General features: G+C 37.4%; 2 protein-coding genes across 2 annotated transcripts; one reads left to right on the top strand and one right to left on the bottom strand.

Annotated features, from left to right (window-relative positions):
• Window positions 1-386: 386 nt before the first annotated feature.
• LOC131798643 (gelsolin-like protein 2) lies at window positions 387-17,838 on the bottom strand. Its single transcript, XM_059116346.2, has 14 exons — window positions 17,682-17,838; window positions 17,432-17,521; window positions 14,799-14,891; window positions 14,610-14,702; window positions 13,933-14,027; window positions 6,556-6,625; window positions 5,783-5,881; window positions 4,323-4,388; window positions 3,701-3,737; window positions 3,111-3,154; window positions 2,520-2,634; window positions 1,992-2,083; window positions 1,360-1,458; window positions 387-718 (listed from the first exon to the last, which is right to left on the bottom strand). Exons 1-13 carry the CDS (start codon window positions 17,760-17,762, stop codon window positions 1,369-1,371), a joined length of 1,065 nt encoding a protein of 354 aa, XP_058972329.1. The 5' UTR covers window positions 17,763-17,838; the 3' UTR covers window positions 387-718; window positions 1,360-1,368.
• Window positions 17,839-18,617: 779 nt separating this feature from the next.
• LOC131798520 (nucleobindin-2) lies at window positions 18,618-25,500 on the top strand. The gene is given in 11 exon segments (XM_066170609.1): window positions 18,618-19,200; window positions 20,810-20,961; window positions 20,963-20,999; window positions 21,214-21,241; window positions 21,244-21,303; window positions 21,802-21,863; window positions 22,328-22,431; window positions 22,950-23,013; window positions 23,015-23,128; window positions 23,130-23,180; window positions 24,276-25,500. Coding segments are annotated over 11 exon segments (1,209 nt in total). The 5' UTR covers window positions 18,618-18,759; the 3' UTR covers window positions 24,372-25,500.
• Window positions 25,501-26,129: the final 629 nt, after the last annotated feature.

The following is a 26,129-nucleotide window of genomic DNA, read 5'->3' on the forward strand; positions in this document are numbered from 1 at the left end:
AATTGTTAGTAAGCTGATCTTTCATGGTGTCGAATGCCTCCCCTTTGTCTCCCGAGTTAAAATATTTTAGAAGAACGCTAAGTAATGAGCATGACAACGGTTCCTTCTCAGTTCAATAGTAAAGCTTTGGAAATAAAGCCTACTCGAGTCGTGATCTTTTGAAAATATATCTAAAATCCTGCTCTGTCGCAACCTCTCTAACAAACTCATAGGCCCGTGGGTTGTCAAACTTCTCTTTGTTTGAGGAGATTTTCACTCGAGGAGGAAGTTTAATGGCGTTTTCCCTCTTCCTCTCTGTTAAGGCTAAGAGACAGAAATAACTTGTTTCCTTCTCCGGTCTGAACAGACAGGAAGAAAAATTGAGTTTCATCAATACACTGCAACACTTCAGTTAACACTGCAATTTTATTACGTTCTTTTTTTCCCCCAGTGTGTAAGACTACTTTACGCGAAGTATTTGACAGAAATGAATCACTGAAAGGCCAACCAGCTTAAGCTTTACTAAGGCTTCACTTGCTCACAGCTACACTTTTGAAATACAGTGAAGCTTTCCTAACTACAGTTTCAGTCATTTTAGCCAAATAAAGGTTTGATAAAAAAATCACCCAACAGCTATGAAACTTACGAAAACCCTGGCGTTTACAATCTAATTGGAATGGAGGCAGTCCAGGAACATAATCTACGATCGTCCGGCTGCCATTCAGTCCTTGAAAGTATGCTGAAGACAAAATAGATGAAATAGATAAATACCTTTTTCTTCCCAATAAACTCTGTGATTACTTCTCAAAAGTTACGCCACCCTTTTAAAAACACCAGACACAAAACTGCGCTGAAAAACCTGATTTCTTGTATTTACTGTCATTGAATTTTTTCTTTACGCTGGTGGACGTTTGTTTGATAACTGATAGTTTTGGTTTTACGATACTCAAAGGAAAACACTATAATATTACTGCATTGAAAAACCATACTATTAAAAAGAAAAATTTAACAGGTCACTTCGAACCCATGAATTTTTTTTTTAAAAATTTGCCTCTTACGACTCCTGATATAACCAACCAACTGAGATATGTAACCAAGAGGAAAAACCGATACAGGATACTCGAGGGAAAAAAATTAACGGGAACGGAATATTAAAGATAAAGGTTCCAGGATACCGAACTGTAATCATAGGAAGACAAACTACAGGAATTAACGGGATGAGGGATATCTCGGCCAAAAATCAATAGGATACGGGATATTCAAGGGGCCTTTGACCTACTTAAATGTGTTACAGAGCTACGCAACTCTAAAAAACCAAACAAACAATCAATGAATAACGGTAAAGGCAGTTTATCAACATTTAAGTATATTCCGGCTAACCTTGTCACTTCAGAACAAAGCATCAAATTTTGGACATTTTTGGCCCTCCTTCACAACAGATACTGGAACGAGGGGGTGATTGGTCTTCATCAAGTAGTTCTGAGGAAAATACAAGTAAACTGATTTTGTTACATTTCACCTCATTTATCCGAAGAAAGTGAGCAAACAAAAATTACCGACCAACATAGACTGTCTAAAAACAACCGGCAATGAACTTGGAAAATTTTGGGCTGGTGTTCCAAATATTTTTCACCACACCGCTTTCTCTAAAGTCGAAATTATCACCATGTATCAGCTGATTTGCGGAATAATTGTTACCTATGCTTGGGTCCAATTTTTCAACATACAATTTGAAGTAGCTGAAGGAAACAAACAAAACCCCTACTAAATGGCCACATCTTGATAATATGGCCACACTTTGGCGTTCAAACATTAAATGGATTCAAGGATGATGAAATAAAAAATGGACGAACGGACAGATCAGCAAATGCATGGATAAATAAGCAAATGATCTTTTATTTGCACCTCCTCTCTACATACACACATACACACACACACCCCACTCCTGCAAAGAGAAATGTGCATATGAAGTAAAAAATGCAAGTTTTAACTGGATAAGAAAACCTACTTACATGTGCATATTCCATTCCTTTACGCCGCTCGTCAACACTGGCCCCATTTCCCACCCAAACAAAGCACTCTTTGCCATTGTCAACAACAAACACTGCAGGCGAATGAAAAACATACAAATGTAACATGCTGTCACCGGTTTTACTTTCAGAGGAAACCAACAACTTTTCGTTGAAACTTTTACACCACTATTATTGTGACTAGTACTCTAAGACGGTCTCGTCAAATTCAAAATGAATAGAGATAACGAAAAAACTTGAAACTAAATAATTATAAGACACTAGCAAAATACAGCAGCTGTTTCTGGGTAGAAGTGGAATTTGGAGTGTTGGTTGTTTTGAGGTAGGGTGGAATTACAGAAAACTTCTTCATGCTAAAAGTTCTACATCCAAACTCCAAGCACAGGTAATACCTGTCTAAAATCAAACCCTGGCCAATGCAGTAAGAGGTAAGCTCTTGTCACTGCACTAAGATTGTTACTGTGAATAAGTTGATTTCACAGCTTTTTTGGGGGTGGATTTTAGTCTCACCATCTTTGCTGTCCAGCACTGACTTGCTGAACCCAGAGGTATCAGTAATTTGTAGATGACCACTAGCATCACTTATTTTCTTGATGGTGGGTTCAAAATCCTCATCTCCTGGTTCCTTTAAAAACGAGCATTTTGATTGGGGATAATAAAACAAAAAAGAAAAAGGTAAAATGCAGATCATGACAGTTTAAAACTAAAAGGTACTGTTAATCTTTCTAGCAAAAAGCATAACTTCACTTAAGGTGGCTAGAAACAGTTTTCCGAGACACCTATCAGCTATACCGAGCCACTATGTCTTTCACTAGGTGATTCTACATGGTCCTAAATACTGTGGCTTAATTTCAACAATGGAGATAGAAAGAATGATACTCGACTTTAAATACCCAAAATAATAGGAAACAAGAAAACTAGTTACGACAAATCAAGTGTCACCTCAGGATTAGAGATGACAAGGAAGGGGATAAAATACATTGAAAAAAAAAATAGAGTTGAACCTTGACTAACTGGAAAAGTGACAACATCGTTTCAGTACATGTACCTCTGCTTTGTTTGATAACTGGTTTTGTAATGTGCCCAGAAGACTAAACTAACCTCAGTGTCTGGAACACCAGAGGGAAGCCCTCCATAGCCACCTTCTACAATTAAAAAAATCAGCAAGCATAATTAAGAAGCATTCATAGTCCATTGTCATAGTAACATAATCGTTATGTATAATTAATTAAATGCAAAGTGGTGTACTTTGTTTTACTTGGTTGTCTCTTTTTGACAAACTTGATTTTTTTTTTAGCATTTTCACTAACATGTGTTAAAAGAAACTTGTATACAGCTGGATTCCTACACAAAATCCACCAATGTTGCTTTAGAGTGTTTTGCTTTTCTGGGATCAAGACAGCTGGTTAGCTTTTGATCAACATACAAATATGACTTCCTGTAAAGTTGTGAAGTCAAATAGTAACAATTTTTACATTGATAGTGATAAATGCTTAACTTTGTTGTTTAGTTTGTTTCCTTTCTATGGCACTTGCATTGGTGCAACTTGAAATCAGGTGGCTTGCCACAGTTTCCAGAGTGTTACGAACTTTTGGGGACATTTCTGACCTTTTTTCTACAGATTTGAACTTAAAAGTCGAATCAACTGTTCCCTGAAGTTGAAATTTTTCTATAAAATATATAAACCTTACCCTTAGTCTCCGTTTTTACATTTCCTCCTCGTTCACTCTGCCGTAACAATAACATTTAATTAGAAAGCTAATTTGTGCTCTAGAGCCTTCTTATCATAAAAGTTACTTTGATTTAATTTTTTTAAAACTAATTTACAATAAATGTTTTCTCCTCAATAAGTGATTTTCATTCTGTAGCCCTGTCATTGAAATCTCTTTCCACACTCCTCCTTTCTTTGACTGGCAAATTGTGTTCAAACCATTGAAACTGTCAAGATTGAAGGATTACATACTCTGGAACAATGCATCAGGGAATTATGGATATTAATGTTGGCCCACTGAAGCAGTGGAACCTCGCCCATCAGAGCTCTGCTGTTGTACTTGTCGTTATGATTATTGCCTTTTCACTTGACAATGAGATGACAATGGGGTTGAATTTCTCCAAAATTAGGTTCTGATTGTATTTTATTGTCCAGATTAATTGGTCCTCATACCTTTGAACAAGAGTGATGCATGTTGACAGTGGGAATGTCATAATTGCTCTCATTTTTTAGCACTGATTTATCTATGCAGTAATTCAAGTTGTAAATGTCAGTAGCTTTTAATCAATAATCAGTCCTTAAATAATTTTGTAAGTTTTCACCTTCAATTTCTGAATATGCTGAACAGCTGCAAATTTCTCATCCTTGTCACAGTTTGTACCATTTATCTGCAAACAAAGATGTAATACCGTTAGTGTTACAGACCTTTTTCTGTATTTTCTACATAATCCTAATGTCTGAAATGAAAGTAGGCCAGGCTGAAAAGCTAACTTACATACACATAATAGAGTAGCAGTTAAATGTGCTCTGAATGTAAGAAGTATATAAAGTTGACAGCTTTGTCTACATAAATAGCTGCACTGAACAAACCAAACTTTAATTTTTTTGTTTTGTTTTTTAGGCTTCCTTTGGAAGAACACTTAAATGGTTTTCTTCCTGTTGGTTTAGTCTTTTTAATACTCCCTATGTGATTGATACAATGCACAGATGTAGTCACAGGATGTATTTTGGAACTAAAATCAAAATACTACAAAGTGAAATAATAGAGTAATAATATGTCCTTTATTTGATTGTTTAACATAATGCATGCAAACATTTTCCTCATTGCTTGTATTTTTCCTTGCCCCTTCAGGGCATGCAAAAATACTGTGCAACCTGCAAAATATCTGCATGTATTGCATGTTGAATCATTTACATGTTGAATCATCGAATTAAGTGTATATATTTTGCAAGTTATGAAGTGTTGCATTTTTCCCAGCCCTATAGTATAGGGATGAGGAAAAATTATGAGCAACAAGCAAAATATCAGCCGGTAGTACATATTTAATTATCAAATAGGGAATGTATTGTTCAGTTAATTGGGATTCTAAATTTGAAAGATATCCTGCAGCATCATCTGTGAACTGAATCAATCAAGTAAGCTTTATGCAAAAGATAGAAACAACTCAAATGAAACAATTAAAAGTGACCTTAACTGCAAATGAAGAAATCTGCTTTACTTAAAGGTTTGCCACTTCAAAAGTTAAGTTTTAGGGACATAAACAAATTGTTTTTCTGTACTTCTCAGTTATAAGGCGCACTCAGTTCAAGAAACACCCCAAACTTAGCAACTTAGTCAAGCCAAGTTCCCAAACTGAAAATTACACGAAAATATTCAGCTATAAGACACATCAAAAGGTTGAGAGTTAACAAAAGGATGTGATGGAACTGAGAACAATTATCCCTACACAACTGGCATGCAAACTCTTTTGTTAATGTAAATAAAAGTGAAAAAGTCGCACATAAGTCGCCGTAAAGAGTTTCTACATGTTGTGAGCATTAACCCTTGTCAGTGTGAAGGGAGGGGCTAACACTCGTAACATCATAACATGTTGTCTCTAGATATTGCAGTGCTCAGTGGATCAATTCCTTCACCTCCATAGTTTCAAAAATTTGCATGTCTAAAAGAAGGTTTTAAAGGTAAGGTGCTTTAAAGTAAATACTATAATGTTGAAATAATTAAGTGCTCCATACAAATCAACATTAGTTTGACCTAACAACTGAATCTATTAACTAAATTTACCTGAACAATTTCCAAACCATTGTCAATGATGTAGACATTGTCTGGAGTAATGCTTTCCTTACAATATGTCACCTCAGTTATTCTGACCTTGTTCCTGCCCTGAGAGCAAATAATTCAAAAGTCAATCAAAACATGTACATCTCTGTGTATTCTAGCACTACATAATTATGTAAAGATATAATTATTATTAATATGTGTACACACATTTTCAAAAATGTTTCAATTTTAAATTATATATGAAATATATACACCTTTCCTTTTCCCCTCAAAACAGTGTTGACAAAATGAATTGCAGGGACACTTTTTTGAAAGGAAAGCAAAACTGCTACTTGGTTTCACCCTTGAATGGACAAAAAAGGTATTGTTCCTTCAATGTGAAATATACATGCATCCTGCATCACCTTTTCAATTGGAAAAGAATAGGTATGCATATTTCATACAAATAAATATTTTCAAATTGCAACATTTTTGAGAACAGGTGTATATAGATGTATTAATACCCAACATATATTCCAGTTAGGTGGGGTGAGGATTCTGGGGAACTATGTGCCTCATTTCATTATAATCCTCAACCTATTATTGTGTGTGAAGTGATTACCAAGGATTTCTGGAAAATAATTATAAGGGCAATCATATTGGTAAATCAGAGAAAAACTACAACTTACAGTAGAAATGTTTGCAAATATGGTTCAGACAGTTATTGAGCATGCAATTCCAAGTACAAAGTACGATGATATCATAATACATAGTACAATCTGCAGAAGTTTATTTACCTCATCATTAACCTTCAACAAGCGAGGCTTGTACTCTTTTGGTCCAACACGTCTAAAGCCAGAATCAGCCCTGCACAAAAATATCACCATGCATCATAATTGTTATCATAAACATTTATTTATTAGTATCTGTTCAGAGACAGACTGAAAAACTGATGAAAATCATGTATCAATCTGTATTGATTGAAGCTAGCAATATTACTTTTATTAACTGTAATTAATCATGTTTACTTAATAACTTGCTATATTTTATGTAGAAACTTGATCTCTGTTTAGTACTCTAAGTTAACTCATAGAGAAGCCTTGACTGTGCTCTGTTCAGGAAGTGGCTAGAGCATGAAAGAAGTGTAGGGAGAAACATGAGACAAAGTCAAGTGTTTGTCCCCACTTCTTGAGTACTCTAGTAGCTTCCTCAGTGGTTTACAACAGAATAGAGCACATTCAAGGCTTCTGTATTAGTTTTATAATAAAGAATCTGTTAAATTCCTTACGCATTGCTTTCAATTTTCAAAACAAACTTTCTTTCCAAAGCAAACAACAGTGTTGTCAGCATGCTCTATACTCTCATAAAGCACACTACAATGAGCCAATGAGATTCCTTGTTAGAATGGTTCAAATAATCTGATTGGTTGAACAAGACTAAAGCTGTCAAAAATATCAAACCATCGAAGTTTACAAACCATCAAAGTTCACAACATACAGTTGTTTACAAATTGAAATAGTTTGGCAGGTCAAATTTGACACTTTTACCTGAAGTTTTTCAGTATCTAATACAGAATCTGAAAGTGAAATGTTCAGTGAAATCCAGCTGAATTGAAGCTCATAAAAAGACACAAGTTTTTCCACATGATGAGTACAAAACAAACTGCTCAAGGCATGTTTTTTATGAATGAACAACAACCTAATTCACAGAAATATAAAGATTGCTTGGGACAACAGCTCTGTAAAACTCAGCTGCTGTGACTGACTTGGCTTTCAACTCAACACATCCAAATAGATATCAGAGCAAGCTCTTAGTTGGTTTTGAGCACAAAACTATATATATACTACATGTCTTGAGTGTTAGCTGTTTTTGATCTTTAATACGGTACATAAGCTTGCAATCTACTGTATTTACCCGTGTATAATGCACACTTTTTTTCTGTAAAAGTAACCATCAAAATCGTGGTGTGTATTTTACACAGATTCTATTGTTTGTCAAGCATGTCCTAATTTGCATACGTTAAAAACACAAGAAAGAAAGAAAAATTGTGCAGATCAGTGGTCTGGAGAGGAGAAAGAGCTTGCTTGTTTACAACTCATTTGAAGCTCATGTGACAGATACTGTGAAAGTGTCCTTCAAACGCAAGAACACTGATCTTGCTGTGATTCCTGGCGGGTTAACTTTCCTTCTCCAGCTGCTCAATTTATCTTTGAACAAACTGTTTAAAGATGGAGTCCGAAAGCAGTGGATGGCTGATGGCATTCACAAATTTACCGACTCTGGATGAAGAAGGCTTTGGAGGGACTGATCTGTTTGTGGATTTTGCAAGTGTGGAAAGCCATTCCGTCAGAAATGATCACTGCCTCTTAACTGAAGTGTGGGATTTGGATGGATCACAAGATGAATTGGTTTACAATTCAACCAAGAACACATCGAAAACCTGTTTGAATTGGACTGCAAGTTGGAATTTGAGGGTTTTGTTGTTTAAAGACACTGAACATTTTACTTAAATCAAAAACAATTGCAATGCAGTGATGATATTCAAGCTACCAGCTGTGCTGTGAGAAGTTGTGAATTAAGGTATATTAATGAGGACTTTAAGTTACAACATTTGTAAAACGTCTGACTGTTATTGAATGGCAAAGCTTGTAAGTAGGTGCTCGGTGTGTACGATGTTTGTAGTAGCAACTAGTTAGAAATTGTTGTTGCTATATTATTTATGAATTCCCAGCTCTTGTTAATTAAATGGTAAAATGGAAGTTTTAATTCTTGGTTTTTGTCTTGAAATCCTTTTTTTAGAAAAAAGAGGTCAAAAATGAGGGTGCATATTACACATGGATGCCCATTATACACAAGTAAATACGGTAACTGAGAGTGAAAACCTTCAAAACTCAGACTGTCTATTTAATTTTCTCTTTGAGGATTTTCGTCTCTGCTCACACTATAATAACCTCAATTACAGTGCTTGACAGGTTGACAAACCTTTGTTTAGTTCTTCAGTTGCTATTTGCCACCTTGCTTGTTCTGAAATTTCACTTTCAATTTAAGAAATAAACTAGGGAGAAGTCCAGAAAATGGTTGGATATAATACAATTTGACAGCTGGCGTGACAGCTTTAGCTCTCTTGCTCTATGTTCTGTACTCTTATGGTACACGCCATTTCAGCCAATGACAGCATGCCTTGTATCAGAACTTTGTCACAAAATATGTATAATAGTCTTAATTAGTTCAAATGTCAAATGTCTCTATCCTTGGTTGATACACACATACACATGGTGCAAGTTTCAAAACATTCAGCGAAATTGCCAGCTACATGTAAATTGCAAATTGACAAAAACATGTTGAACCAGTGATTTTACATGTGATCACCTGGTTAAACATCATATATGGGCCCACCCCTGTCATGTATTACATGATGTACTGAGCGCAGACAGGCTTCATGTACTCATATATGAAGTAGGTAATAAAAGAAGAAGCACATGGTCGATCAGTGTGTAAATCTTATCTGTACGAATCCAAGGCATAGTATATGCATTAGGAGGATACAACATTGGCGACGAGGATAATTCTGTGAGACACAAGATGTCTTTGAGCGAAAATGGCGCTTCCAAGGGGATTCCTAAGTTCGATTGTCACTCGGAACCTGCCACGTTAGGACCACGCTGGACGCGATGGTTCACATCTTTTGAATTGTTTGCCGATGGCAAAGGTCTGATTATCACTGAAGGTACAAATGCAACAACCAGACAACGAAGAAGAGCTATGCTACTCCATTTAGCGGGACAAGATGTGCAAGAAATTTTCTCTACTCTCGCGAACACCGGCGAAGCAACGGACTACGCCGCCGCTGTAACAGCACTGAATGGCTATTTTCTCCCCAAAGTTAACTCCGCTTTTGCGCGTCAAAAATTTCACCGACTCCAACAACAGCCAGGTGAGACCGTTTTGCAGTTTGTAACCCGACTGAGAAAAGAAGGGAAAGACTGTAATTTTGGGGCAGACTTTGACAATCAGATAAGAGATGCGATTTTATGCAAATGCAGGTCAGATTATGTCAAACGTAAATTGCTTGAAGAAAGAGATGAACTTACTCTCGCACGCACATTAGAGCTTGCAGAACAGTGTGAAAGTGTAGAACACCAAATGTCTCAGCTTAGCTTGAGGGAACAGACTACAGAAGCACACAGGGTCTATGAAAAACCTAGGAGACCAAAAGATCAACAAAGAAACAAAGAGAGCAAGAACAGAGACAGTCAGTGTCCTCGTTGTGGGTGGAGTGGTCACCTTGGTGGAGATCCGAAATGCCCTGCCAGAGGTCAAACATGTAAAAAATGTAAAAAGAAAGGTCATTTTGCTAGTGTCTGCAAAACCAAACCAAAGAAGCCAGGAGTCAATCAGGTGCAAGAAGAACAAAAACCCGATGGGGAGCAAGTCGATTATGCATTCAGGGTCACCAATAAAGGTCAGTCAAATATGCTCAAATTGTCTGTGGGTGGAGTAGAATTGGAAATGTTGGTGGATTCTGGGGCCACCAATAACATTATCGATGAATGTACATGGGAAGATCTGAAGGCTAAAAAGATCAAGTGTAAATCACAAGCAGCTCCCGTTGACAGAAAATTGTACGCTTATGCATCCAGCAAACCCCTCCCAGTAAAAGGTAGCTTCACATGTGAGGTACTAGTGGGCAGAGGAAGAGTCCAGACCGAATTCCTGGTTATCAAAGGAAAGGGAATACCACTCTTAAGCAAAGACACCGCAATGAGGTTGGGGGTGCTGAAAATAGGTGTTGACATTGCCACAATTGCTGAAGGCAAACAGACGCTGCAGCAAAAATTCCCTGAAGTGTTTAGTGGGATAGGAAAGTTGAAGTCCAAGCAAGTAACATTGCACATAGACGAAACAGTGAAACCAGTAGCCCAACCCCTGAGGCGAATTCCTTTCAATCTGCAAGAGAAGGTAGAAAAGAAGGTTCAAGAGTTGTTGAATTGTGATATTATAGAGGAAGTAGACGGGCCTACACCATGGGTAAATCCAGTAGTGATCATACCAAAGGCAGATGGTGACATACGACTCTGCATCGATATGAGACAAGCGAATAAGGCCATAGTACGTGGCAGATACCCAATACCAACTGTAGATGAACTGCTACACAATATGAATGGTTCCAAAGTCTTTAGCAAGTTAGACTTAAAGTGGGGATACCACCAATTGGAACTTAATTCAGAGTCACGACAGATCACCACCTTTGTGACGCACAAAGGCTTGTACAGGTACAAACGTCTATTATTTGGCGTGTGTTCAGCGAGTGAGCAGTACCAACATGAGATATCCACAGCTTTAGCTGGAATAGAAGGAGTCGATAATATATCTGACGACATCATAGTACATGGCCCGGATCAGGCAACTCATGACCAACGCCTATATAAGACAATGGAACGCCTCAAGCAGCATGGCTTAACTCTCAATGCTGACAAATGCCTATTCAATGTGGACAGAGTGATTTTCATGGGAATTCTTCTCTCTGAAAAAGGGATTGGCCCAACAGAAGAAAGAATCAGAGCCTTGCAAGAAACAAGGGAACCTGCCACCGTCAGCGAAGTAAGAAGCTTCCTGGGATTGGCCAATTATAGCAGCAGGTTTATTCCTCACTTCGCTACTATCACTGAGCCACTAAGGAGCTTGACCAGAAAGGCTGTTCCATTCCACTTTGGACCTGAGCAGAAAACCGCTTTTAAGATTCTGAAACAGAGCATGGCTGACGCAGGAACACTTGCATATTTTAACAAAGGCGCAGCAACCAAAGTAATAGCTGATGCCAGTCCAGTCGGCCTCGGAGCTGTGTTACTACAGAACCAAAATAAAGCATGGGTGCCAATTTGCTATGCAAGCCGCAGCTTGACAGAGTGTGAGCGCAAGTACTCCCAGACCGAAAAGGAAGCCCTCGCTCTCGTTTGGGCATGTGAGAGGTATCATGCATACATTTATGGCATGAAATTTGATCTGGTAACTGACCACAAACCGTTGGAGGTCATCTATGGGCCACGTTCCAAGCCCTGTGCCCGCATCGAACGGTGGACAATACGGTTACAACCCTACGACTTCCGAATTGTATATACTCCAGGGCAGAATAATATAGCTGATCCTCTTTCCCGCCTGCTTAAGCAAGACAAAGTGACGAGTCATCCACATGGGGCAGAAGAGTACATCCGATTCGCAGCTATCAGTGCCACTCCCCAAGCATTAACCACGAGAGAAGTCGAAGAAGCATCTGCAACAGATGAAGAATTAAAAGTCCTGAGAGAAGCAATCAAAACTGGCAGATTTGAGAAGTGCAAAAACTATGCACCAGCCGCAGGAGAACTGTGTGTGATTGGACAGCTAGTCTTGAGAGGTACCCGTATTGTGTTACCAAACAAACTCAGAGCTCAGGCAATCAGCTTAGCCCATGAAGGACACCTAGGAATTGTGGGAACAAAGCAAAATTTAAGAAGTAAGGTGTGGTGGCCTCGTATGGATAAGGCAGCAGAGAAATTCTGCAAGTCCTGTCACGGATGTCAGCTGGTATCTCGCCCAGACCCACCTGAGCCATTGAGATCCACGACATTACCAGAAGGTCCTTGGCAAGACCTAGCTATAGACCTCCTAGGACCACTTCCTTCGGGACACTCAATCATTGTTGTTGTGGACTACTACAGTCGTTATTATGAGTACGCCATCATGATGTCAACCGTCACAGAGAAAGTAATTGACAACCTGGAAGAGATTTTCAGCCGCCATGGCCTTCCTCTGACCATAAAGTCAGACAATGGTCCACAATTCCGCTCCGAAGAATTCCGGGAATATTGTAAGCAGAATGGAATTGTTCACACCAAGACCACACCAAAATGGCCTCAAGCCAACGGGGAGGTAGAGAGACAAAATACATCGCTGATGAAGAGGATCCGCATTGCCCAAGCCGAAGGATTAGACTGGGTGAAGGAGCTAAGAAGATATGTGACTAAATACCGAGGTATTGATCACGCGACAACCGGTAAGAGCCCTGCGGAATTATTGTTTAACAGAAAGATGAGAGGAAAGCTACCAGAGCTACATGCCGACCATCACTTGGACCTGGAAACTCGAGATAGAGATGCCGAAGTGAAAGCAAAGACCAAAGTAATAGCTGATAAATCCATGAATGCAAAACCATCAGAAGTTCAAGTTGGTGATCAAGTCCTGGTGAGGCAAGAGAAAAGAGACAAGTTTTCCACGCCATTTAATCCAGTACCATTCCAAGTGGTTAGCAAGACCGGTAACAGTGTTGTTGTGGAAACTCCAGGTGGAACGCAGTATTCAAGGAATACATCCCATGTCAAGAAGTTTGTGAGCCCTGACAATCCGGAAGAACCACCTGTCAGTGTCGATGTACCGACAACACCTGAAATTACCGTGGTACCAAATCAAGTGATGAGTGGATCTACACCAGTAGTGCCTACAACACCTCCCAGTAGACCCCTAACTCATCTCACACCTTTAGCACAAGCAAGTGCAGGAAGCAAATCTGGTACAACCTCTGCTAGTAAGAATGCAGCAGTTGATCAAGCAACAGTACCTAGCCCACCAGCAACACCAAAAGGTGGAAGACCTCAGAGACAGAGGAGACTCCCTGGGAGATATAAAGACTTTGTTTTAAAATGTTGAACTTCGTTTGAAACAGTGAACTTTGATTCGAAATGTTAAATGTTGTTTTGATACAAGGACTGCTTAGAACCGGTGAATCTCGTGTTGAAATTAAGCGAATTAGTTATTACCAGCTCTCCGTCCAATTTTCAGATTCGCATGTTTTGTTTTGATTAAGTCTTAAGGACTATTGTTTTCTTTCTTCAAGAAAAGGAGGGATGTCATGTATTACATGATGTACTGAGCGCAGACAGGCTTCATGTACTCATATATGAAGTAGGTAATAAAAGAAGAAGCACATGGTCGTTCAGTGTGTAAATCTTATCTGTACGAATCCAAGGCATAGTATATGCATTAGGAGGATACAACAACCCCCAAAATATTGCACACCCACCAACTAATAAGTGATGTTCTACTACAAGGATGTGCAAATAAACACAGTTAGCCACCTTGAAGTTTGAGTTTTACCATAGTAGCTAATTAAAAGATACTTGGTAATCAGCTCTACATACCCCCCATCTAAGGTTTGTAACTCTTTAAAGTAGCTTTTAAACAACTCTGACTCATGATTCTGGACTTCACGATGCTGAATTGGCTTGTCATTGAGCTACAGACAGAAGAAGAAAAATAACTATGAAGAGCTGTGATGAAAATAAAAGAAGTACAATTCCCTAAATTGTACCTTTTTTTAGCCATGAGAAAGCTTCAATAAAACACAACCACCAATCAGATTTCAAGGCTTGTTTAATTATCAAATTGCAGGAAAATGAAAAGACAACTTTCATAATTTTTTTCAAAGCAGCTTAGTACAAATATTTGCACAGACTAAGAAATCCTGTATTTGAACTACTGAATTTTGCAATTTCAAAATGGATTCAATGAAGTGGTATTGAACTTTGTGTCATGCAATCTTGGTCTGAAATCATACTTGTGATTTGAAATCAAACAGTCATATGATTCCAGACAAAACTGCACTTTCCTCAGTTCACCAACCATTATATACATTCCTTGCTGTCTAGCATTGCCCAAAAATCAGTATCTTTTCCTTTTTAAGTCCCAGGCAACATAAACACAAGTATAGGGAAGGACAACAAACAGGTAATTACAAGATATAAGTTGGGTTTACATATTTGGTCTTTTTAATTGATTCACAGACAGTAATTAAACAAAAAAATTAACTCAAACTTACTAAAGTGTCAAGTTCAACTGTCTTATATGCAGCTGTTCCATATTCATCTTGGGTGGAGTGCTTGCCAATCCAAAAGTGTACATCATACAAAAGCTTCAAAATATAAATAGCAAATAACACTTATTGGGTATCCAAGTAATCTGATATTTCCTATGGAAGTGAATGACTGCTTCACATCAGTTTTCATACCTCATCACTTTCTTTGTCCTTGTAGGTGTTGAGAATAATGTAGCTATCTCCATCAAAAAATTTGCCATGATCCTCTTTTTGCCAGTCAGTCACCTATAAAACACAATTCATTTTTTTTTAAACTTTTATTTTTTAGGGTCAAATCTACAAGGTTGAACCCTTTTTTAAATAGAACATTTATATGGCAGCCAGGATTCAAAGTTTTCTGCTTGGATGAGCCTACTGAGTGTGAAAAGTTTCCTGATCTCTCATCATTATTTAGGGTAGGACAACTATGTAACTGTTATAAAATATTTTTATCACAAAGAAACACAAACTATAATTAAGAATGAATGATTGATCTCATAGATCCTCTCTGTAATGGCAGGTATTGTTTAAATTAAACATGCTGTGAAGGCCAGAGAGGCTTATTTACATGTACATTAAAGAATAGCAATTAGGTTTGCCATTGACTCTTTCATCCCTTAAGAGTGACTAACCTCTAATTTCTCTTTACAACATCAACCCTGAATGAAACATTAAGGTCTTGAGAATAAAGGAGATGATCAACAACTAAAGAAAGTCTAAATTGTTAAACAAATTCTCCTTTTCAGCACCTTAGGATATGTACAGAGACCAGTGTGGAGAATATGGATACTGATGTTAAGGTGGGAAGGGTTAATGAAAAAGATCTACAGTGAGCAATTTCTATATTTTGAAAATTCCAATTCACATGGGGATTAAGTAAGGAATTTTCAAGTGCAGTGGACCTCCATTCAGGGGCCCCCCTTGGGACTGCAGCAAGTATCCCCTGAATAGAGGTTGGTTGGGGTTTTTTAATAATTAACCACAAACAAGTAGCAACTGGAACTGGTTTGTACAAAATGGACTGAAGCCAAAATGTCAAGCTCCTAATGCCTCCCTTTGGCCTTTATCACTCATGAACTGAAACTACTTTTGACTTGGTGGTTTAACTCTGGAAGAAATTGTCTTTTGTTTACTATCTGATATGAAACACAAGCCTTGGGAACAACTAAAAGTCTTTGGATGATTGCTTTAATTCAATTATGTTATGCAAACATTTAGTGCAGCTGAATCCATCAGTAATGCATCACTTCTGCAGACAAGAATAATCCTGGGTTTTTCCAATATATAAAACTGATAGAATTCACTGCTACATATCTTTAATTTCACCCGGTAGAAAATAATAATTAAAAAAAAAACTTGCAATCACAAAAAATGCATTCAGCGTTTCAAAGCAGGAGATTGAGAGGTTTGTTCAAATTGCAAAGCTGAAGAAACTCTGTAAAAAAAGACCATGGTGTTAAAATGTACATACATTTCCAATCATGAATCCAAAAAGGATGTACAAATGGAAAACTAAAGAATCTGACTTGGCCAGGCAAAGGAAGGTTTGAATTGCAGCATCAGACTTTGAGAACATGTTCATATTGAAATTTGATGTACACTGGATATTGTCTAGTATTATTTTTGCAGACTGCCTGTTGAAAGTATTTCATATTATGTGATGTTGGATGGTTACCACCATTCTGGATCTTTCTGTGACTTTTTGAAAGCTTCCAAACAAACTCACGCAGTGAGGCCTAAAACACATCAAGATCTTTTAGATTTCTTTCAGGAAACTTTTACCATTATAAACCATTAAGTTCTGATAAAAACTATTGATATTGTCTCATCATGCCATACACCACATTTCCAGCAAAATAAGATTTTGAGTACACAACAACATACTGACTCAAATTTGGGTAACCAGTAACCATATGTCCATCCACAGGATGGTTTGCGTGTCAGTAAATGGAAGATTTTGATTAAAATAAATAATAAGTTAAACAAATGTTACAAAGGAGACTAACATCTGATGCTCATTTACCAAAGTTCGTCACCAAAAACTCTTTTTGAAGCAATTTTATTCTGAACAGAACTATTGAGAGTGAATTTCTTTTTTCATATTATTCTCTGGCAGGTGCTTTACCGAAGTAGCAATCTACTTCAAATGTTATTGAAAGCACTGCACTGTACCTTGTTAAAAGTTCAGAATTACACTGCAGGGTAGGGGATCAATTCATTATTTCCCAGCACCTTTTGAAACACCTCCTCAATCTAGAACATTCACTTTGCAGAGTTTTCAAGTCTAGTATCTCTTTGTTTTTCTTTGACCTGGAATTATATTTGTTTTGGACATATATATTGAAATGAAGGAAAACAAACCATTATCTTCACGACCTGAAGCTACAATTAATAACTTTTTAGGAATTAATAATCAGGAATATGAATAAGATTCCATTCAGTAAACAATATGAGCATAATCAACTCTAGAAGAGTCTTGTTATATTGTGCTTTATGGCTGTTTACCGATTGCATGACCCCACCCCACCCAGCCAATGCCGCCCACGTACATACCGAACAGTCCGCAGCGTTCCAGAACAAAATTTTACTTCGTATACGTGAGGGGCATGACTTACCAAACATTTTTCGTTAGATTTCTTAATTGTTTGTCCCTTTACGCACCAAAGCGACCAAAAGAAATTTTGAGACTTCCGAATTCTTAAAAATTGATCTACCAACGTTTCAGCTGCTTAACTGTTTCTTTAGATATGCATAACATAAATCTCTACTGCCAAGCATCTAACTACCTTGAACTTGACGATACGCCAAATTTCCAAGCCAGGTTTCTCTCCAGCGCCTTCCCAAGCCTTCTCCCCAGCAGCTGCTTCTTTCTTCACCTTTAGGACACAAGGAAAGCATGGGTTTCAACAGAGAAAAACAACAGATACACACCACATATACATACTATGTGGTTCCGCTATAAGCAGAGTTGCAGTGAATCTATATTAATGATTCATAATGACTGCTGCGATTCTGCAAAATTTTTTAGCTCCTCACATTTTTCTCTGTATCGGAGCCAAACAAAGCCAAGTTGCTGTCCTTCCAATCGTACTTCTTAGCTTTAACTAGACCAGACATGGTTATAGAACGCTTGAAATACCAACAATTCAATAACACAACTCTACTGCGCGAAATGCAGCACACACCTATAATTATATATTATTTCCTTTTGAGACAGCCCATATCGAAGCTCCTTCATGATTGGCCGAACCGAAAAATTACTTATCACGCCTTCTTTTCACACTTTCAACATAGTTGTAGTTCTGCATATTTGTAGAGAGCTAGGACACTGTAATATCTTACTTTAGGAAATTATTCTCTAGAATAATTGAACTCACCTTAAATGTTTTGGCATATGCATGACTTCTTTCCACCACTGACCCCGCTGTTGTTTGGCCTCGTCACGCAACGCGCGCTCTTCCCCCACTTTGAGAACGCATTGCGTGGTTAGACCAAACTGTGAGGGTTAGAAGGAGACAACTGACTCCTCTGGCTCTCTTTACTCGGTCTTTTCAAAGAAAACGCCCGAGTTGAAATTCTGGCTTCGTTTTTTTCTTCGTTTAGTTGTAAATCGCAGTCAAGTCCTCAACACGCATGCGTGAAGTTTAGCCTGATAAGCATATGGTATGGTGTAATGGCGGAAGAAGAGAAGTTTCTGCGGTGCAAAATCAGCACAGATGCTGTGTATAATACACTCAAAACGCATAAAAAATATGCACTTTGCGTTCGCGGTAGATCCACACTAATGCAGGCACAAAAAACAAAGTTTCTTTCCAACAGAAAGCCTGATTGCCTGATACCCATACCTTAGCCTTGATATCTTTTATGTAGAATTCAATCTTCCAGCTATTGATCACGGCCGGGATAGGCCGAGGTCATCTGTGTGATGGTCCGAACGCTGGTGCGAGCCTTCAGACAGCTGTCCATGTGACAGAACAGCTCGGTGTTCATGGTGCCACGTTTCAGAAACATTCAGTCGTTCTTAAATGAATTGTTTTCTCTGATTAATTTTTTTCCACAGTCGTTGATCTCCTTGGAGTAGTAACACGAAAGTTTTTTATTTGATTTATCAGAAATGCACCAAAGGCGGGTGCTTGTATGTGGCGTTCTGATTACATTGGCAGTTCTTTGCGTGGCTCCGCCGGTCGTCAGGAAAGATACAAAGAAACCAGACACTCCAGCGGAGGGGAAAGGCGATCCAGAGTATGCCAGATATTTAAAACAAGTTATTGAAATTTTAGAAAATGATGATGACTACGTTAAAAGATTACTGAACGCTTCTGAGGATGAACTAAGAACTGGTCAGGTTGCAGATGATTTAGACCTTGTGAAGCATGATGTAAGGACCAAGTTAGATGAATTAAAACGACAGGAAGTAGAGAGACAGCGAATGCTACGACGACAAATGAACGATCACTTAAACGGTCTGAAGGAAAGAGAGTCTTGGAACCCTTTGTTCGACGACGAAAATCCCAATTTCTTTGGCCCTGAAGACTTTAAAAAGCTCTTATGGAAGGTAATTTGAAGTTATTAGAAATTAATTTAAGGCATCTAAACATCTGCTGATCTCTTTCGAAAGAAGCAAAAAAATTTGGATAGCTGTGTTAATAAACTTCGATGATGTATTGAAACAAAATTTCGCGAGTAAACAAGCTTTACCCGCTTTCACAGTGGATGATATCTCTAATGAAAGCAAATCACCACTTCGTTACACTTTCCTTGGTATTTTCCAGTTACTATTACTATTACTGTGATCGTTATTGATGACTTGTACCAATATCAGTGAGGATTTCCACAAATCTTATGTCACGAGACAAACAGCGTTATACATTTGTTTTCGGATGATTACTGAGAGTCCCCTATATCCTTTTTAAAACTCAATACCGTAAAGATATTTGACTTTTTCACACCACGCATAATATCCAAAAATTCGACTGAGTTTGGTCGATCTGGACGAGGAATCTTTGGCTTGCAGTCATGACCATGACCCTGTACTTTGGTGCTGGTTTTAAGTTGTGGATTTTCAATACCTCCTCCTCTGGCCCCTTCCTTAACATTCCAGAAGTCTATAATGTTTTCACTTGTCATTTGGTATAAAGGTAACGAGAAATTTTTGTAACAATGAAGCAGCTGTTAGGATTCTCCCCCCTGGTGTTATGTTACTCTAATCCTTTTTTGAAGCCAGATGAAATCCATCAAATAATATTTCACTTACCTTATGACTTGTCTTGTCTCTTCAGGGTTTTTCTTGCCTAAGCCCTAACTAGGAATTAATTGGTTGATACTCGCCAGTTTTAAAACCTAACCTCCCCTAAACAATACAATAAATTTAGCTTGAAGTTTAACCATCACATGGCAAATGTATTTTGCCGTTTTTACAAGGAAAGAGACTTAGCTTGTTTGTTAACTCACTAAAGGTGAAATTCCAACATGCTTGGCTATAGACACTCGGCAATGGTGCTGTGGCTGCAAATTCTTGATTAAAATAGACTGAGACAGTCTGTAGATGTAGATCAGTTGTAAACTTTGACGTGTTCTGTGTGTGACCACCCGTTCTCTCCATGTCAATATGTCTATCAAAACCCTCCTTACGTGGCGACTTTTTCTTAAACTAAGATTTCAACTTAAAATTGGGCATTTTTGACTTTTGTTTCTCCTCATTTTCCTTCGATTATCCCAAGAAACAGTTTTTTTGGTAACTTGAAATGAAACCAATGAGGTCGTCTTTTGCTAAAACCAGATTGTTGTGTTCTGCCATGTTACAAGGAACTGATTCTTACTTTTTAGTTTTACATAGTCTAGTTATATCATTCTGGTCATTTGCTTTAGTGAGTAGATGAGAGTTAATACCAGCAATTACACTTCTCCTCTACCCCTCCAGACTTCAATTATGTATTCAGCTCCATACCTTGAATATGTGTGCTGAATTTACAAAAACACCAATCTCCCAAGTGATTGATCAGATAAATCATCCAACATTCAATACATTTTTTTTCAAGTCCTGTGGGTGCTAACATCAATTTCTAGATTATTTTGTGGTAGTAATTTGTCCCGGTCTTTTGAGATTCCCATGAAGAATGAGGTAATCAATTCCAGAACATAACTATAACAGTTACTGTTTACAGCACCATGAAGAGATGGATAAGCAAGATAATCAGCCGCAGAGATGAATTTACAAAAAGCATTGAAATGGAGATGGACACAAAAGGAAGGAACATTTAAAGGATCTGGATGAGAAGGCACTCAAAGAAGAAGAAGAAAGATATGAGGCATTGAGAGAGACATCTTAATGCATCCAAGAATCTCCATCCTCCAGTAATTGAACATTTCAGGCCCAAAATCACTCAACTATGCCCCTTGAGCCTGGACTGTTTGTGATTCAGAGTCCTACTTGCTGAACCATCAGGCCAATGTATCTCTATCCTGGTCTAATCTAATATTTACAACTTAACAACCAAATTTTTAGGGGTCTGCCATTAGTGGTCACATTTGCAGGATGCCTGTCAAATCAATAATTATATATTTCTAGGGAAGTAAAGCTCAACTAGAGCAAGTTTGGAGGAAACTGATGGTCTTGATGCAAAGGACTTTGAACCCAGAACATTTTTCAAGCTTCATGGTAATTATTTCAAAGTGAGTTTTTGCTGAAATGGAATGACACAATCTTGCTTGACCTCATCAGGTTGCAATTTTATTGAATGATTGGTGCATGACAGAATGAAGCCTGCCAAACTCTGTATCAAGTTTTCTCTATCATGAAAATTATTTTTAGTTATCAGATACCACTGGACCACTTACACCGGAAATTAGCATCTGCCTTTCTTAGCTAGTATTTTTTTAAGAGTAAGACTTTTATTAATATAACTTTTAATCATTGACAATAATAATTATACAATGATAATATAATTAAAATTAATATTACGAATATCAGATATCATATAATAATTCCATTTATATGGAAAACTTTTATATTGAAAATTAATATGGCTTAAAGTTAAAAACAATAAATAAATGTAATTATTTTTTTATACCCAGTCTGTTGAAAGGAAACCACTCCCAAACCAGGTTCATGACCAAGTTTTTTTGTCTTTCTGATACACTACTTGATCTTTCTCAGATACAAATGGTGATAACTACCTGGGACACAGGAGAGTTGGAGAGGCTCTTTTTGTCAAAGAAGTAAGAAACAGTCTTGTATCCCTAAATGTTCATATTTCTGCATGTTGTTTTAAACAAGCAACGAACCATTATTTCTGAATTACTGGAGGCTGTTACTTTCCAGGGTTTTGATTTCTTCAGTGATGAATTAACTCTCATGTCAGTGGTTTAAATTTCTGGTATTTTAAGTACCTTTCGATGGAGTGGTACAGGTGTGAAATTTTTCATTAGGCTTTAAAGACAATATATATTTTAAAATTCTTAAAGTTGAGCCTTGGCCAAGGCACTAATTGATTTTAATATAATTATGGTTTGATTATGTTTATTACTTGAATTTTAATTGAATTTAAGCCTCAGTTGCCAGAAGATATGAATCACAGAGGTTAAAAAAACCATTACATAGGTTTTAATAGTTAAATTAAAGTATTTGTTGAACTTAAGTGAAATGTAGTACATGCAGGATTTTGTGTGTACTTTGAACTTAGGTAGACAAACTCTTTGATGAGAAGGATGAAGACTATGATCCTCAAGAAAGAGATGAAGAGATTTCAAGAATGAGGGAACATGTCATGAGTGAGGTAACAAGCTAGCAAGTCTAACCTTTATTTTTTTCTTCTGTAATCAGTTTCTTTCAATTGGAGCCCCAGGAAATGAATGCAATTTATCTATTAGTGACCAATTTGCAATTATGTGCACTTTTCCACCAAATTGATTAAAAAGGAGGTGCACCTTTTTGAACGAGTCACAGGTCATAGTGAGTTAAACAAATTTAGTGGTGGATAATTTCAACCCTCATTTAACAATTGCTCCATGTCTACCTTCCCAAAACACAGTTTTCAGTTCCACAGCTACTGTAGTTAATCTTTCCCTGGATGGGATATGCTTTTTGAAACCCAATGAATGAATCAGTGATTGATGAGGCCATGTGGAAACCGAAAAAGCAGTTTATCGCTTTTAAACAAGATTTTTTTTTTTCAAAACTATGCACAAATCTTAAACAATTGAATACTCCTAACTTATACACACCTATTGCTGGCTTTAGAGTGTACATTTTATCTTCATTCATTTTATTCTAATATTGTGTCATGTTTATGAAACCCATTTCAGATTGGACAAAGATAAAGATGGTTTTGTTTCAATTGATGAATTTCTGACAGCAAGTAAAGGTGATTGAATTTGACAAAGATGAGGGGTGGAAAAGTGTTGAAGAGGAGCGGCCATATACTGATGAGGAATTAGCAGAGTTTGAGAAACAACTGCAAGAGGAGGAGAAAGCAAAGATGGCCTACTCATGATCAAGGAGCTGTAGGAGGCAACACAGCTGGTGACCTCGCAAAGGTTGTTGTCTTCTTTAGACAAGTGTTTTATATGCAGAGGGTTTTTTTTAATGAAATTTAGGCATGAAAGCCAGAAATAATTAATTATCCAAAGAGAACCTAAATATATACCTTACTGAGACAGAGTGCTTTTAAGGGATAGGGTGCAGAATGTGCTAAATGAAACTTTGGCCTTTCTTTGAAAAGGATCAAGAGGACTGGAAAATGGACTTGTTGTCCCTGGATCCTTCCTCACTAGAACAATCAGCCAAGCAACTGTCACAGAATTTTGAGACGAGGTCATTTGTTTAAAGGAACTGTGATTTCATGTTGACACTATAGTGGAGAGATTAAGATGTAGATTACTGTTTTTATAGTTAGGCTTCAAGTAAAAAAATTGAAGGAAGATGAACCATAGTTGATCTCAGAGTATACATACTCTAGCAGACAGAATAGGGGCACTTATTGGAATATGGGTGCTTAATATAATGAGAGTGCTTACACAATAGGGGTGCTTATTAAAATAGTGACACTTCTTAGAAAAAACCAAATTCAATGGAGCAGCTTATTAGAAAGGGGGCCCTTATTGGAAGGAGGGTGCTAAATCAAATCATTACCACAACTGTATTTGGTACATTTTTTTTGTAGTTACAAAAAATTAAACTTACAGAGCTATTTAACCTTCTTTGTATGCTGAAAAGTATTGCCAATCATCAGTATGTAGTTCAAGCATAGTTGTGTAATAAATTGTAAACAGTGTCACAAAATCAATCCCCAGGGACTGACAAAGTCACTTGTGCCTGGGCATAATGACAACCCAGAGGTTCATAGAGGAGGGTGGAGTGATAATTGCACAATTGCTAAGTAATAAATGTCTGAGTATCCTGAAAATATGGCTATCCATAAGCTAATTAAGGAAGTAGCCTAGAAAGAACATTTATATTGCATTTTGGGGTTATTTGGCTTTCAGCATTTTACCATGGTCTACAGTTCATAAGGAGGATAACTTATTGATATTGGTATTGCCCAGTTCATTACTGAGGGTTGGCCTGATGACTTCCACTACTCTAAGATTTCCTTAGTTTAACTTTGTTTGGTTGTTTTCTCTGATTGATAGCAAATAGTAGGAGCAGTAGGAGCAGCAGTAGAAGAACACAAGGAAGGGGAACAACAACAACAACATGATGAGTCACAGCAACAGCATACATCCTAAGGAACAGTGGAGCTGTTTACAGGAAAAAAAATACTACACCTTCATGGCTTGAAAGATGAACACTGTCCTCATTTATTTAAACTTGTTACCCATGTTTGTTCAGTCACATCAAGAATACTGAGAGTTCTTGTACCATTTGAACATTCTTTCTATGAGTAATACATGTATTTGTTCCAATATTATGTTCAGACATTGGATAATTCAATCTGACAACCTTTCACAGACTGGAAATTTTAATCACCGCCCACTCAATTTAAAATCAAGTGGAAACCTTTCATTTCTTAGAAAGAATCACTTATACCAAATTGATATCTGTGTTAGAACAGCAAAACTACAGAATGCAGGGCATCATTTTTGTGTCTCATTGGATCCCAATATTATAGTTCCGTTTTATTAATTTGTTTTACAGGGGAAAAATATTGCTACAATTTACCTACTTTCTAACTTGTGGCTTATTGGCAAGATCATCACAGAGGGATAGTCAGATCCACTTTGTGCCTTTCGTATTTCCATAACCACTGATCACTCCTCTTATAAAACTACTTACTGTAGCATGTATTTTCATTTTTTCAAAGCATCACACAAATATGAACCTCAGGGGTTCCTACAATTCCCAACAGTTCATCTTTCCAAACCAAGAGAATTCAAATTAAAAGATTTCATAAGTCTACAAACATCATTGATTACATTGAATTTTTTCCTCATTATAGTGTTAGCAAATAAATTTAGAGCAACAAAGTTAGTTCAAGAAATTATTTTTCTTTTATTACCAGACAATAAAAATCTATTGAATATTTGTATCTATCTGAGATGAGAAAATAAGCATCTTAATTATGGAAATATGTTTTCATTTGAACATGTCTCACATCTACTCATCAACTTTCTACCCTGAAATGCTATTCCTAGAACACTGAAATGTAGCAGTTTTAGGTGTAGCTCATAATCAAATTGAATTGGAAAGAATACCATGTCTGGTATGCATTTACCAGTCAGCATGTCCTTTAAGTTCACTTGTAATCCAATAACTAGCTTGTAGGTTTACTTGTGCAGTGGATACAGAACCCTCTGTGCAGTTTGTAGACCCTTTTAGTGTTTTCATTAGAATAAAGTATTTTGATTTAAACATCCACGCCATATGGTACCTTAATCTGGTATTGAGAAATTGGTTATTTAAAGCATAAATAGGAGAGTTTAAAAAAAATTAAGTTGGGGAGAAGGAAGAGGGGTGAATAGCTGGATGCTTCTTGGAGGGTATGGGGGGAGGGGTGTTCACTAAGAAACTTCAACATCTCTGCTTGAAATTGATGGGAGCTATAACCCTGCCCCCTAGCTCTGATGTCCCTCAACCTTCAAACCTATGGCAAAATTTCCATTACTAATGCACAAAAAGCTGTTATCAATGAAAGTAAGAGATAGAAGGACACATACACACACTGATGGACAACAACAGTGAAACCAGTGCACTGCTTCTCAAGTTGTTAAGATTCAGGGTTAGTGCAGTGTTATGCCTGTCTCTCACCAACTAGTGTGGTTTCCCTCAAAATCCAGGAATGGGCTCTGTTCTTACATTTGCTTGGACACTAATGATAGAACCACAATGGATCTTGACTCATTTTCTTACTGGGTTGATTGAGTCCTTTAACATTTGTTTCAATAGTCCTTTGGCTCAAAGAAGCGACCATTATTGCTGTTACATGTGTATACTACTTTTTCTTCTCGATGCTCTACAACTACAGCAACACTTGGGTCAGTAATAGG

This window comes from Pocillopora verrucosa, chromosome 8, assembly GCF_036669915.1.
Source record: "Pocillopora verrucosa isolate sample1 chromosome 8, ASM3666991v2, whole genome shotgun sequence".
NCBI lineage: Eukaryota > Metazoa > Cnidaria > Anthozoa > Scleractinia > Pocilloporidae > Pocillopora > Pocillopora verrucosa.

What these genes read in the sequence shown, in the direction of transcription:
- LOC131798643 (XM_059116346.2), bottom strand. Translation starts at nt 17,762, where the DNA reads ATGTCTGGTCTAGTTAAAGCTAAGAAGTACGATTGGAAGGACAGCAAC. An exon ending in GCTCCGATACAGAGAAAAAT is followed by an intron (nt 17,522 to 17,681) that starts GTGAGGAGCTAA and finishes TGTGTCCTAAAG; the next exon opens with GTGAAGAAAGAAGCAGCTGC. An exon ending in TGTTGAAGGTTAATGATGAG is followed by an intron (nt 5,882 to 6,555) that starts GTAAATAAACTT and finishes ATTTGCTCTCAG; the next exon opens with GGCAGGAACAAGGTCAGAAT.